This window comes from Daktulosphaira vitifoliae, unplaced genomic scaffold, assembly GCF_025091365.1.
Source record: "Daktulosphaira vitifoliae isolate Bord-2020 unplaced genomic scaffold, ASM2509136v1 Scaffold_1, whole genome shotgun sequence".
NCBI classification, from domain to species: domain Eukaryota; kingdom Metazoa; phylum Arthropoda; class Insecta; order Hemiptera; family Phylloxeridae; genus Daktulosphaira; species Daktulosphaira vitifoliae.
The window spans coordinates 23,563,852-23,585,202 of record NW_026099572.1 but is presented as its reverse complement, the minus strand read 5'-3'; the positions used below and the strand labels follow the sequence as shown (position 1 = coordinate 23,585,202).

Genomic DNA, 21,351 nt, shown 5'->3' with positions numbered 1-21,351 from the left:
AGGAGAAAGATAGGGGACCCCGGCCTCGATTGCGTAATAAGATGAATTCGCCCTACCTTGTCTGACAAAGAATTTTCTGTCTTGTAAATATGATTTTATAATGAGGTATATAGGGGCTGGAAATATTTTTTTCAATTTGTAAAGTAAACCATTTTGTCAAACACTGTCAAATGCTTGTGCGACATCAAGAAATAAGCCTGTACAGTATTGCTTGTTTACAAAAGATTAAGCGATCATATCCGTCAGACGGTGGATTTGATGAATTGTGGAGTGTCTTGCACGAAACCCAAACTGTGTATTAGGGATTACATTGTATTTCTGTAAGATCGGTCTCATTAATTAAAATTCCTTAATTTCATTGCAAATAAAATAGTATTGTAATTCATTCATAGCTCATATATTAAAACTGATACATTAATTTTACAATAGTTAAATCTCATACTATGAGACAGAACTGTTAAAAATTTACTAGTATAAAAGTTGGAGCGTGGTACAGTGGGAATGTGGCATATTTGAGACAAATATAGATGATATCTGATAATGATTAAAATCACTATCATAAAAAATGATACCATGCAAATTTGTAGATATTGTTTAATTTTATGAAATTAGTAAATTATTCCAAAAGTAACATCAACTCCTATTTCCTTAATTATAATCTGATTGATGTTCTTTGATTTATAAGTGAAAAAATGTATTATATTTGTTTGAATTTAACTTTGATTTTCGTTTTAACTACAAAAACAAGTTCAGAGGTAATTTTTTTTTTAATATTGTATATTAAGCTTTAATTTAAGGTAAATATGTCGAAACATGTTTCAAATACTAGGAGACTGTTTTCTCATATCGTGGGTTGCATTACAAATCATGTAACTATTAATACAGCAGAGAGGTAAATAAGAACATGATCAAAAAATAAATCAAAATAAATAATTTACTTCTATATTTTTAGTTAAGTATAATAGTAGAACAAATTTGCAAAAAACATGTGGTTTCGTAAATTAATAAAAATAAAAAATAATATTTTAGTGTTATTTTTAGTTAAATAGATAATTTATTGAGAAATTTAGCAGCCATTTAAAAAAAACAACTGCAAAACGTCAAATCTTAATAGATAAATTTCAGTTTTCAGTGATAACTGAAACAAAAGAATAGAAGTTTTTACTGGTAATTTTAGTACAATGATGAGAATAAAATAATTCTATAAAACTAGTTTCGGCACCTTCATCAATAAATAAAATGTTTACTTAGTTTTAAATAAGAATTATTACATATTAAAACAAAATTAAATTTATTAAACGCTTTTATTTCTATTTTAAAAATACTTAAAAATGTCGTTTTTTAACACTAAATCAACATAGCATTGTTATAAAATAAATAGAATTTCAATTAATCTATCATTTCAACTGTTTAACTTATCAGTTTTATTCGAAAACGTCAATTTATCAAACCAAAAATGTATTTCTACATTTTCATCGTGATGTATCTAACTAGTTGTCTTTCGAACGCATATCTTTTCGAATTTTCACCTTTGGACAAGGTAAAAAGATATTATTTAATTATTAATAAAAGTAAATTGTCAAATGTTTTCTAATTACAAAATTCATTTTGAGGAATAACTAAGTGTTTATTAAGTTGTGGATTATTTTTTATTTTATCTTATATAGATATAGCATTTTAACATAACGCATCAAATTTAATTCAAATTTGATTTTAGAATAAAAAAAAATTTAGCCATAGTTTTAATCGAGAATTAAAATCTCATGAAAATAGTTAGTAATGCAATAATTAAAAGTAGCTCATACTTTAATTTAAACTTTTGTTACCATATCAAAATAATAAAAATATTAGCGGGGTTTCCTTTACTACTATTTTTTTTTAAACAAAAAAAGAGCGCTTTTCTCTTAAAAAAGAATTTTTCAAAAACGGATTTTAATTTTTTTTGTATTTAACTATTCTTATATAAAAAAACGGTAGCAAAGTGGGAATGTGGTCGTGTCATAGTTGGGGCAAGTATAGTAGTTTAATAGTTCTTTAATTTATATGTATTAAATATGAATACATTTTTGTTACTTATGAATAAATACTCTGGTCTACAAGGAATTTTCATCAGAGACCAAAATATACATTTTAACTTCGATGCGAAGCTGAAAAGGTATTGGTTTTACTATGATGTGTTTGTTTTTTTATTTTTTATATATATATTTTTTTTTTTGTGTCTGTTACCACTTTTTCTCAGCTCTCACCGAACGGATTTCTTTCAACAATACGTCAAAAGATCACAAATCGTATCTATATATTAAAAAAAAAAAATTAAATTTATTTTATAAGAAACGCTTCGATGCAAATCTGTAGATAGTGTTTAATTTTAAAAAATTGATGGATAATTGCAAAATTAACATCAACTTCTATTAAAATAAAATACAAAACCCATAATTTGAATACAAAAATAGCATATTTTTGAATACGGCAGCCATTTGCGTATAAAAGATAGGTCGTCGGGACAAATTTTTTTTTTTATTTTTGTAGTACATAAAATAAGCTTTAATTTTATATATGTTTGAAGGACGCAGTATTTCCGGAACATTTTCAAAAATTAAGTTGAAAAAGTTCATTTTTGTAAAAAAGTTACTATTTTAAATCCCCCCAGTGAACAGAATAAGTGTTAGATTTTCAAAAAAAATTATATCAAATGAAAGGGAAATATCTAAGGTTTCAATACAAGAAAATATTATTTTTATTTGTTAATTTTTGAAAAAGTTATGACAGTTTTAAGCACAAAAAACATTCCGATAAAAGGTAATATTTATCGCAAACATTACATTTTTTTTTAATTTTCGACAGCCATTTGCACATAGAAGATAGATCGTCGGGACAAATTTTTTTTTTTTATTTTATAGTACATATAATAAGCTTTAATTTTATATATGTTTAAAGGACGCAGTATTTCCGGAACACTTTCAAAAGTTAAGTTGAAAAAGTTCTATATTTTTTACAATATTTCAACATTTGAACGCGTCCTATATAAGGGGAAATTGTCCAATTTTAATAAAAAGTATGTCAAATGAAAGATGTACTTATAATGTATTTAGAAAACAAAAATTGTGCTGATATATACATTTTTCAAAAAGTTATAGCATTTTTAAGTTGAAAATTAAAAATCGAAAATCGAAAATTTTAACACAAAAATAGTGTTTTTTTAACTACGGCAGCCGTTTAAATGTAGAAAAAAAGGTCGTCGGGACAAATTTTTTTTTTCATTTTGTAGTACATAAAATAAGCTTTAATTTTATATATGTTTGAAGGACGCAGTTTTTCCGGAACATTTTCAAAAATTAAGTTGAAAAAGTTCATTTTTGTAAAAATGTTACAATTTTAAATCCCCCCAGTGAACAGAATAAGTGTTAGATTTTCAAAAAAAATTATATCAAATGAAAGGGAAATATCTAAGGTTTCAATACAAGAAAATATTATTTTTATTTGTTAATTTTTGAAAAAGTTATGACAGTTTTAAGCACAAAAAACATTCCGATTNATTGCAAAAGCAACATCAACTTCTATTAAAATAAAATACAAAACCCATAATTATCATACAAAAATAGTATATTTTTCAATATGGTAGCCATTTGCACATAGAAGATAGATCGTCGGGACAAATTTTTTTTTTTATTTTATAGTACATATAATAAGCTTTAATTTTATATATTTTTAAAGGACGCAGTATTTCCGGAACACTTTCAAAAGTTAAGTTGAAAAAGTTTNTTTCCGGAACATTTTCAAAAGTTCAGTTGAAAAAGATCTATGTTTTTTACAATATTTTAAGTTTTGAACGCCCCCTATATAAGGGGAAATTGTCCAATTTTAATAAAAAGTATGTCAAATGAAAGATGTACTTATAATGTATTTAGAAAAAAAAATTTGTGCTGATATATACATTTTTCAAAAAGTTATAGCATTTTTAAGTTGAAAATTAAAAATCGAAAATCGAAAATTTTAACGCAAAAATAGCGTTTTTTTAATTACGGCAGCCGTTTAAATGTAGAAGAAATAGTGTCGGGACAAATTTTTTTTTTTCATTTAGTAGTACATAAAATAATTTTTAATTTGATATATGTTTGAAGGACGCAGTATTTCTGGAACATTTTCAAAATTTAAGTTGAAAAAGTTAATTTTTGTAAAAAAGTTGCTATTTTAAATCCCCCCTAATGAGCAGGTTAAGTGATAGATTTTCAAAAAAATGATATCAAATGAAAGGTAAATATCTAAGGTTTTAGTATAAAAAAAAATTATGTTGATTTGTTGATTTTTCAAAAAGTTATGGAAGTTTTAAGAAAAAAAAGTGAAAAAATTTCGAAAATTAGCGATTTTTAAATTTGTAATTTTTTTGGATATTTCCCCCATTTGCGGGGAACGAGGGAATTTTTTTCAATTTTTAAGGGTAATGTCTTCAACTAGATACGATTTGTGATCTTTTGACGTATTTTTGAAAGAAATCGGTCCAGTGAGAGCTGAGAAAAAGTGGCAACAGAAAAAAAAAAAAAAAAAAAACACATCATAGTAAAATTAATACCTTCTCCGCTTCGCATCGAAGCTAAAAAAAATTAAATTTATTAAACGCTTTTATTTCTATTTTAAAAATACTTAAAAATGACGTTTTTTTAACACTAAATCAACAGAGTATTGTTATAAAATAAATAGAATTTCAATTAATCTATCATTTCAACTGTTTAACTTATTAGTTTTATTCGAAAACGTCAATTTATTAATCCAATAATGTATTGCAACATTTTCATCGTGATGTATCTAACTACTAGTTTTTCAAACGCAATTCTATTCAAAAATCCACCTTTTAACGAGGTAAAACGATAGTTTTTAATTATTAATAAAAGTAAATTGTTAAATTTTTTCTAATTAAAAAATTCATTTTGAGGAATAATAAAAATATTAGTGGGTTTTAATAAATTATTTATTTTTTTTTACAAACAGGGAGCGCCTTGCTTTTAAATAAGAATTTTTCCAAAACTGATTTTAGTTTTTTTTTTTTGGATTTAACAATTTTTATAAAAAAGAAAAACAGTAGCACAGTGAGATTACATCACAGTATAGTCGTGGCATAGTTTGACACGTTCACATGATTAGTGGTTTTTTCTTTACATTTATATGTATAATATATGAATACATTATTGTAACTTATGAAAAAATACACTGGTCTACAAAGAATTTTTACCAGGGACCAGAATATACTTTTCTAAACCCATTTTTGAAAAAAAATTAATGACAGATACAAAAAAATAACACTTAGTAAAATAATTTTAATATGAATAAGAAATGTCCTCTCACGACGGGAGATTACAGTGATGGGGTCCCTGAAATTCATTGAAGTTCTAAATAAGATAAAAATTAAATTAGTTAAAAATTATTTTCTTACTCTAAAAATGAAAAAATTCATTGCCACAGGCGCGTTTGAATATCGTACCCCAAGGGCGAGGACACTAGTGTTACCAACAAAACAACTGTACGTTGCATTCGTCTATCAATAAAAATGGCAATTTAGGCTAGTTCAAATTTAAAATTTATTTTTCTCGACTTAAAAGTAGAAGTTAATTAAGTTCAACTTTATATAGTATGTCAATTTTGATTTATATAATATTTGTGAAAATCTGTGTACTCTCTTTGTAAGGTATTTTAAAATAAAATACATAACCGAGATTTTGAACACATAAATAATATATTTTTGAATATAGTAGCCATTTTAACCATGAAGACAAACTAAAGTTCAAACATTTTTTTTTCATAATAAAGTATATTACATTAGCTCTAATTTAAGATATTTATAATATACAGGGTGATTTTTTTATCATAACCCACTCAATTACTTACAGAATAATTATATTTAAACATTTTTTTTTTTTTTTTTATTATCTTTAGTTACACATTATTCTTGAATTTTTAACTATGTAATACTTTTTAAGTTCATCCCTTATGCCTTGGAGGGGGGTCAACTTTGTTTTTTTAAATGGTAACACATATTTTTAATTTAATAAAATGTTTGAGTTTTTAATTTAATAGTAAATGGCATTTGAATTTTTAATATAACTTTATTAGCTTATTAGATATAAACATTTAAAGTTTCAAAATTTTGAGTTAATATACATGTATAGTACACATGGGATTGTAAATACATGTAGCTAATTGGATTTATTGAATTATTTGATTGAATTATCAATTATGATTATCAATAGATATACTTTCTGTATTGTCAGTTAGTGTATTTATAAACTCATAACAATGTGCCTTACTACAATTGATAATAACAATGCTGTGTACCTGCTAATATCGATGTTATAAAAAACCAATTAGCTACCTGTATTTGTAATCCCTTGTGTATTATACCTGTATATTAATTCAAAAATTTGAAACTTTAAATGATTATATCTAATAAACGAATTAAGTTATATTAAAAATTCAAATGCCATTTACTATTAAATTAAAAACTCAAACATTTTATTAAATTAAAAATATGTGTTACCATTTAAAAAAACAAAGTTGACCCCCTTCCAAGGCATAAGGGATGAACTTAAAAAGTATTACATAGTTAAAAATTCAAGAATAATGTGTAACTAAAAATAATAAAAAAAAAAATGTTTAAATTATTATTATTCTGCAAGTAATTGAGTGGGTTATGATAAAAAAATCACCCTGTATATATATATTAGGTTGTCCCTTATTTTGAAAATTTTGGAAACTCTTCGGGCTCACCCACCAAATTTGTGTGTATACATCTAAAAAGTGGCTACAAAAAAATTCAGCCCGATCAGATAATTTTAAGCCGTGCCGACTTGGGGTTGAAAATCGGCCAAAAGGGGTACTTTTTTAGTTTTTAGTAATTAACTCGTAAATTAGCGCTCTCACAAAATAAAATATTGAAACTAAATTGTATATCTAATTGTTTTGTATAAATTAAGTCCTTACAGTTTTTCTTTTAAATCCATTAGTTTTCTAGAAAAATGTCAAAATACATAATATTTCGTAAAATTGACGAAATTAGCATATTTACGAATATTTCATCATATATGACGAACCATATGTGATACGACCTAATGTTTCATACAAAAATTGTTTAAAATTAAATTTTACGAAATAAAAGTATTAAGTACAAATTTCATTGAACCGATCGTTTTATTGCTATAGCTGAATTAACTCGATCATATTACGATTTTTACTAAATATATGAATTTTAATGCTAGATTCTGTTAGTTATCATCTGGTTCATTACAACACTTATCGTACAAGTACGGCGATAATACTATGGTATGACTGAATTAATGTATTGTTATTATTTTTAAATTATAAATAACTCTGGAAATCGTAAATTTATTACAAATCGCAGCAATAGATATAGTGAACTTATACTTATACCACTTTAGTCGCTCACATCGCGTATTAAGTTGAACTGCTTCCTATTGTGTTTTTCTTTTAGTGTACGTAAAAATGTCGGTAGTATTACGAAATGACAATAAAATATTTTTAATAGGGTATTTGATTACTCAAATTTTAGCTTCAAAACTTCCATCCATAGGGCAAGTTCTAAAAGTTATTTTTTATAACCTAAGAATTGTTAATCTTATTATAAGAGCAAAAGCAGCATTGACTATTCGCGAGTGCAATATTTTCTGGGAAATGGACGATTCCATTTCAACCGAAATAAAAAAATTAATAGTTGAATTTCCTTAATAATGAGTCAATAATAAACCCTAGCAAACGTTTTATTCTTTCATCGAGTAATATTGACAAATCATTTTCAGGTATAATAATTTTTGATATCTTTATTTTTTGATGACTAGTGAGTGATTGATATTTTTTTTTAGAAAAAACTGTAGCTTCTTTTTTGTCAAAAAGCAGTATGAAATTTTTTAAACAATTCGATATCAATACTAATTTTTTAAATTTGGATCCAAGTAATTGGAATACTGATAATTTTTTTTTTACACGGAAAAGAAATTGTATGTTCACTTAAAGTAGTAAATGACTCTGCAGAGAAAGCGGTTAAGCTAATGGAAGATTTTCATGAAAGTTTAACTGTAAACGATGAAAAAGCTGAGTTACTTTTACACTATGTCCAAGAGCATAGCATATTATATCCTAATTGCATCAAAGAAACATTAAAACATAGTTTTTAATGCATATTTTTGTTATAATTTGTGAATTATTTTGAATTTAACATTTTGTATTTTATGTAGTAATTTTTTTTTTATTTATACAATATTGAGAAGTAAGTATAATTTAACGTTTAATTCAAACAACTACATCACTTTACAATATAAATGAAATATATTTAAATTAAGCATTAAAATTTATATATTTAGTAAAAATCGTAATATGATCGAGTTATTTCAGCTATAGCAATAAAACGATCGATTCAATGAAATTGGAACTTATTTTTTTTATTTCGTAAAATTTAATTTTAAACAATTTTTTTATGAATCATTAGGTCGTATCACATATGGTTCGTCATATATGATGAAATATTCGTAAATATGCTAATTTCGTCAATTTTACGAAATATTATGTATTTTGACATTTTTCTAGAAAACTAATGGATTTAAAAGAAAAACTGTAAGGACTTAATTTATACAAAACAATTAGATATACAATTTAGTTTCAATATTTTATTTTGTGAGAGCGCTAATTTACGAGTTAATTACTAAAAACTAAAAAAGTACCCCTTTTGGCCGATTTTCAACCCCAAGTCGGCACGGCTTAAACTTATCTGATCGGGCTGAATTTTTTTGTAGCCACTTTTTATATGTATACACACAAATTTGGTGGGTGAGCCCGAAGAGTTTCCAAAATTTTCAAAATAAGGGACACCCTAATATATATATATAAGTGTCAGTGTTTCGGGAACATTTTCAAAAGACAAGTTGAAAAAGTTAATTGTTTGTAGAAAAGTTATTATTTTAATTGCTCCTGTGGGCATATTATTATATGCTCAAAAGAAATACAAGACAAAATAAAGTCAGAAATTTTTTTTTCTATAATAAAGCACATTACATTAGTTTTAATTTAAGATATATATAAAAGTGTCAGACTTTCTGGAACACTTTCAAAATTTAAATTGAAAAAGTAAATTTTTTGTGAAAAAGTTGTCATTTTAAATCCCCCCCTGTAGACAGGTAAAGAGTCAGATATAAAAAAAAATATACCAAATGATAGGTAAAGACATCATGCATTTATTAAAAAATGAATTATATTGATCCATACACCTTTCAAAAAGTTATAGCATTATAAAGTTAAAAATATAAAAAAAGAATTTTTTTACAAAAATCGATTTTTTTTATTAACTTTGATGTCTGTTTTCACCATAAAGATAAAATAAAGTCCGAAATTTTTTTTTACCATAATAAAGTATATTACATTAGTTTTAATTTGAGATATATAAAATAGTGTCAGACTTTCCGGAACAATTTCAAAAGTTAAGTTGAAAAAGTTATACTTTCTACATGCATTGTTTAGATTTGAACCCCCTCGTATATAGCGGTTTTTAAAATTGTAATTTTTTGAATGATTTCCCCCATTTACGGGAATGTGGGAATTTTTTTCAATTTTTGAGGGTAATGTCTATGGCTTAATAGATTTATGGGAGATAAGTGCCCCATTAATTTTCCCTCATTTACAAAAAAAATATTGTATATAAGATTTATGTTTAAATTATAAATATTTTCTTTTCTTATATTTTTATATTTGTCTTATAAAAATGACAATATTAAATTATACTAATTATTTATTTATGTAATTTACCAATAAATCATAAAGTTTTCATCGGGATTTGCTTAAGGAAATATGAGTTGATTGCTTTTAGAATAATCCAACAATTCTATATAAATATTAAACTCTATCTACAAATTTAGCATCGATGCGTTTTTATGAAATTGATTTTAATAAGTGTTTAAAACTGTTTTATTTAAAAATTTAAATTCATATTATTACTAACTCATAATTCATATAATTCAATTATATGGCATTTAATTATTTATTTAGGACATGGAATTGACTATGGCATCCCGAAATGTTTTGAAAAATTTGTATATAGAGAATACAATGAATAATCAAGTAATGAAATTAACGAAATTTGATTCGCTATTGGTTTTTTTTAGATTGGTACATAATTTGGATGATCGTGAAATTATAACATTATTCTTTGACGAAGTTCAAAATAGTAAGTAAAACTTTAATTATGATAATAAATTTAAATTTTATTTTTAATAAATTCTGATAAATTTAATACATTTGCATATGTTTTAATTTGTATCATTCAAGGTAATACATCATTTTGAGTTAAGATAGAGTTTAAAGTAGAAAAAACTAGAAGGAGGGACTATAGTTCCTCAAAAATGAGGGCGTTTCCGAGTAACACACACCAAATTGCAAAATAGTTTTTTTTAATTTTAAATATAATACTATAACAGAAACAAGTTGAAAACAAATATTAAAAGTAGCCAATTTATCTACACATAAAAATATGAAATGACAAATACAGAAATATAATTTATAAAATATTCAAATAACTAAATTTTATCAACAACCGTGGTAGGATCTATTAATATAACAAATGTTAATATCACCATAAATTTTTTTTTCAATCACTTTGTAACCCTTAATATAATAAGTCTTTAGTTCCATATGTAGTCATGCATTAATTACATAGTTTCTTAGTTTAAATTAAATAATTAATTAATTAAACTTTTAAATAATTCAAAAATAAACAAATAGCAATAATTATATCATGGTCGGTCGTGTTTCACGTACTAATATTACCACGGTCGTATCATAAAATTATTTTCATTTCATAATTTAAGTTCTTCTATAATTTTTTTAGCTTCGATGTGAACTGAGAAGGTATTAATTTTACTATGATTTGGTTTTTTCGTGTTTCTGTTGCCAATTTTTCTCAGCTCTCACAGAACTGATTTCTTCTACCATTATTTTTTTTAAATAATTTTGAAATTTTGATCATTCAAATAAATTTCTTGTATTAACGTTATTGTGTCTGCGGTAATAATAATGAGATGACTTAAGTTATCTGTTTATTGTCGTATTTAGTCAAAATATTTCGATAAATATACTTCAAACTAATACTTTGTATACATAATATTTAATCAATATAATAATTTAAACGTCTTAGGAAGTATTATTAGATTTTCAAGTAATATAAAAACTATTCTCATTATAAATTATTATATATCATATTATAATAAATTAATTATATTAAGTGATATTTAAATGTCAGTCAGTGATTATTACTTATAAAATTATTGATATTTCCACTTTCCTTTAAATAAAAATGAATTGATAACACATAATCTTTACTTCAGATAAATACAAAATTATGAATTTGGATCAATTTTTGAAACAAATGAAAAAAGTTGTACAAATAATTGAGGATCGATTAAAAACTATTTATGAAAAATATCTCAACAAAGATAAAAAGATGACTACAAACGAATTAATAAAAGCTATAGATGAAACTAGTTTCAAAATCACGCAAGATAAAGCTACTAAGTTAATAAATAATGAAAGTATTGACAAACAAGATATCAGCTTTGAAAGTAAAATAAATATTATGTATAATTTTTAAGACTTTTAGACTTTATAGTACCTATCTAATGACAATGTGATTATTTTTCAAAAAGTTTTCGTGACTCCAAGAATGATAATTTATCTGTTGTCGGGATGGCGAATGGTATCTTAATTTACTAATTTCATTTATAGCCAACCAAATGGAACCATTTGCAATAGATTCCTATATGCCATCAAATGCTATTTAATTTCACTCTTATGACTTGATCTTAATATCCCTTAATTTGAAATAAGGATTTCTAAATTTACTATAAAATTAATCTTACTAAATAAAATTATATGCATGATTTTTATTTAAGTAATTTTTAAAATAAAAATTTTATTCTGATATATAATATATTAGTAAAATAACTTTTGATTCGTTATCCAGAAAAGCCAAGCCATATGGCTGAAATGTTTGAAAAAAATGAAAATAGCCGGTATATACGCTTATTTTTATATTATCGATAATCGTTTTAAATTATAGGGATTATCGAAAAATTTATAGTTGATAAAAAGTTAATATATTAATTTATCAAGTTGAATTATTCCAGTATTAATTAAAAAACTGACATCTATTTTCTTTTAATCAATTAATAATATTTTGGTTTATTTTTCTTAGAATTCAGAGAAATGTACGCGAAATATTATCATGAAGTACTTGATGATTTAAAACAAATAGAAGACCTTAAAAATTTAGCTTCTAGGTTAGCAAAATTGGAGGTTACAATTGATTGGACTAAGGCACAAGAGAGTATATGTCAACAAAAAATACATCAGACATTTAAATGAGCCTTAAGTTTTAAAAAAATCCACTTACTTTTTGTTAAAATAATTAATACTTTTGCATTATAATAAATACGATTTTAATTAAATAATTCATTGCGATAGAATAGAAATAAATATATAAATTGTGAATGTGTTTAAATTTATTTTACAATCAAAATTCATTTAAGTTAACCTGAATGAAAAATATTGCTAAAATTTCTATAAATATATAATTTGCTATCTTACTTTTAACTAGTTAATGCATAACAATTTAAATAAAAATAAAAATTGTGATAATGGAACTAGTAGGGTAAGATAGAGGATTCACGTACCTTCCTGACCGTCCAAGTCCAGCTAGAAATGACTGACTAATGCGTTTGTTGCCGCCGCTGTATAAAACTCTAGTTTAATTACTTAATAATATACACGGCCCCCGCCACAATCACATATACGCAATATTTATATTATTATTTCTAGCTGAGGTTCTGCCCCAGAGTCCTACCAGCCTCTTCGGGCTGTTATCATAAGTAGACCACTGATTCCGGTAGGGGTACCCAGCTACACCTGGCACGATAAGAGTTTTGCAGAAAAAATATTACAACAAAATAGGTGTAACAATAATATATTATTAAAATCGGGAAAATTCAAAAAGCGAATATAGTAAAATGTATTGGGTATAAAGTTGACGTTTGTTAATGAGATATTCCCTTTAGGCCTATTCAAAAATTATTTTAGGAGGGCATTTAATATTTTTTACTTTGTTAAACTTGTTATAGAATTTTTTTTGCTAAAAATTGAAGTAATGAAGGAAAAAAGGACATTAAGTCCTTATTTATTAGAAGTTGCCTAAAAAAATATTGATAGCGCTGGTTCAAGGGGGGCCTATATCTCCCTTAAATACACTCCTGGTATACTCAAAAATTATTAATATTCTAATTGTCGTAACTCAAAAATATTAATAAAAAATATAAAAAAAAATATTAAATGAAAAAAGGTCAGAATGATTATTTTTGTTGGAATTAAAAAAATGAAAGTGAGAGTTACTTTTGGAGGTTTCCCCCATTTACGGGGAACGAGGGAAACTTTTTCAATTTTGAAGGGTAATGTCTTCGACTAGATACGATTTGTGATCTTTTGACGTATCGTTGAAAGAAATCCGTTCGGTGAGAGATGAGAAAAAGTGGTAACAGACACAAAACAAAAAACACATCATAGTAAAACCAATACCTTCTCAGCTTCGCATCGAAGCTAAAAAATTATGTTGATTTGTTGATTTTTCAAAAAGTTATGGAAGTTTTAAGAAAAAAAAAATGAAAAAATTTCGAAAATTAGCGATTTTTAAATTTGTAATTTTTTTGGATATTTCCCCCATTTGCGGGGAACCAGGGAATGTTTTTCAATTTTTAATGGTAATGTTTTCAACTAGATACGATTTGTGACTTTTGACGTATTTTTGAAAGAAAACGGTCCAGTGAGAGCTAAGAAAAAGTGGCAACAGACATAAAAAAAAAAAAAACATCATAGTAAAATTAATACCTAAAAGTAAAAAAATTTTAATAAGTTTAATTTCTTATGTCTTATGAACTTCATTTATGTCAATTAAATTAAATAATATTCATGAAAATCAGTGTATTCCCATTCGTAAGATATTTTAATATAAAATAAAATACAAAACTCAGGATTTTAACACAAAAATAGCATATTTTTGAATACAGTAGCCATTTGCGCATAGAAGATAGGTCGTCGGGACAAATTTTTTTTTTTAATTCTATAGTACATGACATAAGCTTTAATTTGATATATATTTAAAAAAATTTTTTATTTTCAAAAAAAAAAAGTGATATCAAACGAAAGGAAATTACCTAAAGTTTCAATATAAAAAAATATTATTTTGATTTGTTAATACTTGAAAAAGTTATGGTAGTTTTAAGTACAAAAAACATCCTTATAAAAATTGATTTTATTGCAAATATTACATTGTTTTTTAAATTTTGACCGCAATTTGCACACAGTAGATAAGGTGTCGGGACAATTTTTTTTTTTTATTTTATAGTACATAAAATAAGATTTAATTTGATATATGTTTAAAGGACGCAGTATTTACGGAACATTTTCAAAAGTTCAGTTGAAAAAGTTCTATTTTTTATACAATATTTTTAGTTTTGAACGCTTATAAATTTAATATATAAGGGATAATTGTCTAATTTTAATAAAAAGTATGTCAAATGAAAGATGTACTTATAGTATGTTTAGAAAAAAAAAATTTGTGCTGATACATACATTTTTCGAAAAGTTATAGCATTTTTAAGTTGAAAATTTAAAATTTAAAATCGAAAAACGAAAATTTTAACACAAAAATAGCGTTTATTTAACTACGGCAGCCGTTTACATGCAGAAGATAAAGTGTCGGGACAAATTTTTTTTAGCTTCGATGCGAAACTGAGAAGGTATTGGTTTTACTATGATGTGTTTTTTTTTTGTGTCTGTTACCACTTTTTCTCAGCTCTCACCGAACGGATTTCTTTCAAAAAAAAAAATTTGAAAATCCGACCACGCTAATTAATTTTTTCAGAAAAGCGTTTTTTCATTGTTCTATTATATAATAAAGTGAGTACTATCGTAATCGCTATTAATGAGTAAGCGTTACACTAGCCACGATTGTCTTTTCTGCATTCGTTATTGTGTATTGTTGGGAACACGGAGTAGGATGTAAAAAACGATTATTTAATTTTGAGCTTATATGTATTTAATTAATTCATTATTAATGGATGTTACTGGTTGTTGTTTGGAATGAAAGCTAATCAAATGTAATGAAAAGTTAAAAAACAAAAATGATGTGGTGACTCAAAATACTCTTTCTATCGATGATCTGGGGGTCTATTTTTGAATCGTCCGTTCACAAACGTATACGTTCAGACTTTGTTTTGTATGGGAAATAATATATTTATTATATATATATATAGGTCATTATTTTGTAAAACTGAAAACAAGACATTTTTGTATTGTTTGGTTTAATTATGAATTTCTTGATTTATTATTACAAAAATATAATATAGTCTATTATTTGTAAACCTAGAAGTAGAACATTTTTGTAATGTTTAGAATAATTGTAATTCCCCGAATTATTCTTACTAGATCATTAAGTAAATATATATAAACATTTTTGAAAATGATTACTATATGAATTTTATAAAAAGAAAATATTTTAGTATATAAGACGAAATGGAATGAATTTAAAAGGGGGAGAAAGAGAAGACCTCGGGAGTACCGAAGGTAATCTATTTCCGCATGATACTTTGTGAATTTAAGTTTTCATTTTGTGTATTATTTATTTATCCGGTTTTTAAGTGTATCAATATTTTCTATAATTTTACTTTGATTGATTATATCTTTATTAACTACATTTTGCGTTATTATTGAACTATTATAACTATAAATTAGAACAAAAAGATTGTTCTATATTTAAATACAACAGTATTAATATATATATTTATAATATTCAATTCTTAAACTAAATCAACCACTAGTTGATCATTAAATATTATTATTAAAAATTTTTAAGTATAATTATGTATGTATTTTATGTTATCATATTTAAAAGAATAAGTTGATATTTTTAACATTTATTATTTATATCTTATAACATTACATTTATACTTAAATTTCATGGGCCTCTCACTTAAAATTCGAGGTCAAATACAGCGTACCTTTTTGAAGAACTATACTTTTAGTAATTAACGCAAATTATATTTTAAATATTAGGTGAATGTATATATTATATACTTATAAAAGTATTTATTTATTAAATGCAGAATGCAGTAATAGTAATTNAAATGAATTTATATATTATATACTTATAAAAGTATTTATTTATTAAATGCAGAATGCAGTAATAGTAATTTTTTTGCTAATAACATAAGTATATATTTAAATACTTAATAAAATATTAACTGATATAGCTTGTAAATTTAATACAATAAGAAAATAAATATCATAAAATATGGTAGTGGGTAATGAATGTTTGGAGGAAATACACAACAACTAAAGGAAAGTTAATATCTATATGACACTTTAAAACATTATTAAGATAATAGTTATATTATGGTTAAAATTTTAGCTAATAATTGTTTGGTCTATTTTATGACCCAATTAATAAATAATAAAATGTATGGACTTATATAGTTATTGATGAGCATGAGTTTTAGTCTGTATAAATCTTATTCATATGTACTTTGTAAATATAATAATTTATTTATTTATAGTAGTCTTTTACGCCTATTGTATTTTACTTAATAATTTCTACAAGAGGGAGATTTTATTGTATAATTAAAGGTTTATTTTGTATTTTAAATAAAAGAACCCTGTTTTGGTGATCTTGTATAATCATAATATGTGACATACATATACCAATGATAACATCATTTTATATCTTAATATTATATGTAATAATATAATATTACAGTATAATAATAATAAATTACCAATTAGACAAATAATAATAATAAAAACTAAATATAGTATTTAATATAATTTCTTACCTAACTATGTATTTTGTATTATCAATTGATTAATTCACATTCATTTAACACTTTCAATCGATGACAATACTTTATTAAATATATTTTTTATACTTATATCACAATATTTGTCTTGTCGGCTTATAAAAGTAAATTATTTCTTGATAACTTAATAATGTAATGTCTTGACGACTTACACAACACAAAAAAAAAAGAAGGTTGAATAGAACTAAACTATGTTTTGACGACTCTGTTCACGATGTACCGCGACCCTATTGTGTAACCGTTTTTTTTTTAAACAATTTTCAAATTTTTATCATTCGAATAAATTTTTTATATTAATATTTTCCACTCCTCAGTGCTAAAAATTAAAGCATCCCACCAGCATTATTGGATTAGACTTAAAGAGGACGTTAGATTGTACTCCAAATACGAAGGGGAACTCCTTCCCCTCTGTCACCTCACATTATAACCACTGGTTTGAGATTAAAATATGAGGTTATATCTAGTATTATGTACAGTTCAAAGCTGATAAATAAATGTAACCATTATCTATGAAGATTAATGCTTATTTTGTTACAATTAATACAATTTTATTGTATTATTTATCCGTAAAATTCGTGTTTGGGATTCTGCGTTTTATTTTTACAAAAACATAAAGTGACTCAAAAAAGTTTTTTTTGTGTATGGTTCTAATTCATAATGTCAAATGTTGTGGTAAATAGTTATATACTTCAAGTGCTCATTATAACATCTCATGTTAATATAATTATTTTTATTACTAATAAAATTGATATTACCATTTTACTTTTATATAAAAATGAATTAATAACGCATAATTTTTACTTCAAAAGAAATAGATTGCTGAAATAGGATCAATTTTTAAAACAAGTGACAAACCATCTGCAAAAGATTCCCATATGCTATCAAATGATATATTAGAAAATTAATTTTGGTTCTTTATCCAGAAAAACCAAGCCATATGGCTAAAATGTATCAAAAATGTGAATTATTTAAAAGAGAAATTATTTGAATTATTTGAAATGTGAAAATTTTGAATTATACCAGTTAAAAAACTGATATTTGTCGTAACATGGTCAATGCTTTGTATTACGCATCTTACAATTATTAATGAAAAATGTATAATTTTAATTTTAAATAACTTGTAAACAAACAAATAATTTATCTGTCATAACTAGAGCTCGGATGTTTATGACTAAAATTTAATTAAAATATGCATTTAAAAATGTAAAAATATGCAATTATATGCCTTAAAATATATTAAATATACCAATTTTTCAATAACTATATGCAAAAAAAAAAAAGAAGTTAATATTAATATGAAAACATTTTTTATACCTTTTTAATGTAAATTAATTTAAATTATTTTATTACATAACATATATATTTAATATGAAAAAAAAAATTATAAATTATACCCAATCAAACTGTTTTACAAAACCACTGAGCGAATTTTTCGGCATTTTGATAATATACATTTTAAAAAAACGTGAATTTTTAGACAAATTGTTTAAACACAGCGTAACATTTACACACGAAAAGTACCAATTACACTAAACTTGTAACACTACACAATGAATATTAAAATGTCAACAAAATATTTGATATATATCAAATAAAACGCGTGCTATCTCATAAATTTACGATATATAGGTAAAACCCATGGCACCCGCCGTATTTACTACTTGTATGAATATATATATACAGTAAAACGCCGATTAACGGGACTAATTGGGACCAACGGTATTCCGGATAACCAATCATGTGCTTACATATTTTATAGAGGAAAACACGCACAGATGATATAAAATGAAGAAATTTAATAACAATAAAGAAATTTAATTAAAAAACCTAATTCTTAGAAAAATGAAGCTCGCACGTGTCTAGTCGGCGTTCCGGATAATTGGCGTCCGATTAATCGGCGTTTTACTGTATATATATATTAATATCGATTATCGAATTTATAAATATCTAAATCCCAAAAGTAATTTTACTTTTGTTCATAGTATTCTACGGATCTTCATCAAAAACAAATTTTTAATATTTTTAATGAAAATTATAAAATATATGCTACTATTTCTAAAAATAATCAATATATGCATTTATATGCTCAAAAACGTCAAATATGCAAAAATATGCAAAATAAGTTAACGTAATTGTAATCTAGACTTCATGAATCAAATTTATATCATACTTGGGTTTAATTCATATTGCGCGAAAAAAATATGCAAAGTCATAAACATCCGAGCTCTAGTCATAACAAATACGATGTTCAACACAATTTCTTATTATTTATGTATATATATATATGTCAATTTATCAATTGTTAAATATGCTATCTGAATATAATAATCATGTAATGTATAATTAAATACAATAAACTAAAAAGATCACTAAAAGCGCTGACAACAATATCCCTGGATTGGGGGTAATATCATTTTACTATAAAAAGCACTGAAATCCTTTCAGACTTCGGAGAAACAGAAGGAGAGAGAGAGTTCGCTTTCTCTGAATTGAAATAAGAATAAAAAGAAACAATTATCAGTCACAGCCCTGTGTGGTTGTCGGCTGACTTTTTATTTATTTATACGATTTATTTATACATGAAAAGAACTTGTTTTAATTATTTATCTTTTGACGAAGTGCGAATTAAATACTTTTAAACATATCGAGATATTTATCAAATCATTTTACAGCAATTTACAAGAATAAAAGAAGTAAGTAATTTTATGTTATCCCAAATATTTGGAGTTAATAAGTTTGAGTAAAGGATGACAAAGCAATAGATCATTTATTAAATTAATATCTTAAAGTGTCAATTTTGACTGGTTGGTTAAAGAAATTATACATAATCACGTTATATGGTATTCGTGAACTGGCTTCGCTGTTTCGTTGCCTCTTAGTTAGTTAGGTCATTAGAAACTAGCCAGACAAAAGTTTATTACACCTCAAATAGATGTACTGCTTTTATTATATTTATATTTACTTGTCTTTGTCGTTCTAAACTCTCGAACCATACGACCCTGATAGAACCACAACATCAGGTTCTCACTATATACAAAAACCCAATCCCCATTATTAATTTACTTTTATTTTTATTTTAATAATCTTTGTTATTTTAATTATAACACATATTTTTATTTATAATCAATTAATAATATTTTTGTTTATTTTTTCTTAGCATTCAGAAACATATACACGAAATATTATCACGAAATACTTAAATATATTAAAAAATCAGTGCAAGTAGTTTATAAGTTAAAAGCTTTGGGGTGTACAATTGAGTTTTAAAATATTTGTAGAAAATCAATATCTCTTGTATTTTTCAGACCACATAAAAGAATATACTAACAATTTATACATTTAATTCTGATTTTTTTTCATTATATAGTTTTCTTTAAAAAATGGTAAAAGTTTTTAAGATTAGTATTTTAGTATTTAGTGTAAGCTAAAATATATGATATCTTGAAAAATGTTATAATTGACTTAACCGTCAGATAATTATTTTAGAATTCTCATTTTAAGTTTTTCAAAATTATTATTATTTATATCTCAAAACGATCAGGTAGTTCTAATGAGAATTTTATTATATTCTAAAGTTTTAGTACTAAAGACTGTTTAGAAATAAATAATTAATTTCATTAATTAAAATTTAATTAATATTTAAAAGATTGATCTTTGAATAATTAACAATTGAAATATAAAAGACAGTATCAAATGACTATTTTAAACGGTAGTATTTATTTTTTAATTTCATTCATTCCTAATAGAGATGTTTTATTTGTGAAACGATTTTACATTTAAGAATTATGAGTCAGTTTTTGATCACACCTGTTTTAATGGATTTGAATAAAGATGTTGACTAACAAATATTAGAAATTTTACTAAAAATTTGTGAGTTATAATTGACAAATGTAATTCAAAGTATTGACTAAATATTAAGTTACAATGATATTTTACGTAAAAAAATGAAATGTTATGGCTTAAATTACAGTTTATATTAAAACTGTATTAGTTTTAAAATAATTATATTATGATATAATTATATTCATATTAAAAATTAATTTTATTAGAACTATATGTAATTTATTTTTTCTTACCTAATATTATAATATTAAAAATTATTTTAATAAAACTAAATACTTTTAAAATTTTCTATTAAAATCAAGTAAACCTGTGACATCACATAGGTTAGTTGATTTTTCATAATTTTTAATTAAATTTATACTGGTGTATAATTTTATCATAACATAAAATTGTATTCCTATGTTATTTATTATGTTTAGTACAAATGAATTGTTTGATAAAAAAATAATAATTATTTTTCAATTATAATAAATCAATTATAATTTAAAAGTATTCGATGATCAACCGTCATTTATAAATCGTTTCAAGAATACCTAAAATGTTAGTTTTATAATTTCAC

The 21,351-nt window shown here is 24.3% G+C and overlaps 1 protein-coding gene across 5 annotated transcripts in view; it reads left to right on the top strand.

Annotated features, from left to right (window-relative positions):
* Positions 1–1,384: 1,384 nt before the first annotated feature.
* LOC126896166 (uncharacterized) overlaps positions 1,385–21,351 on the top strand; it is a 41,415-nt gene continuing 21,448 nt past the window's right edge. Inside the window, exons 1-4 of one of the 5 annotated variants that reach the window (XM_050668698.1) lie at positions 1,386–1,540; positions 10,042–10,219; positions 11,376–11,609; positions 12,242–12,342. In XM_050668698.1, coding sequence (XP_050524655.1) covers positions 1,457–1,540; positions 10,042–10,219; positions 11,376–11,609; positions 12,242–12,342 — 597 coding nt within the window. In that variant the 5' untranslated portion in view covers positions 1,386–1,456. Of the gene's footprint in view, positions 1,541–4,740; positions 4,858–10,041; positions 10,220–11,375; positions 11,610–12,241; positions 12,538–21,351 lie in introns of those variants that run through there. The other 4 variants (XM_050668700.1, XM_050668696.1, XM_050668699.1 and 1 more) reach the window with 4 other exon arrangements.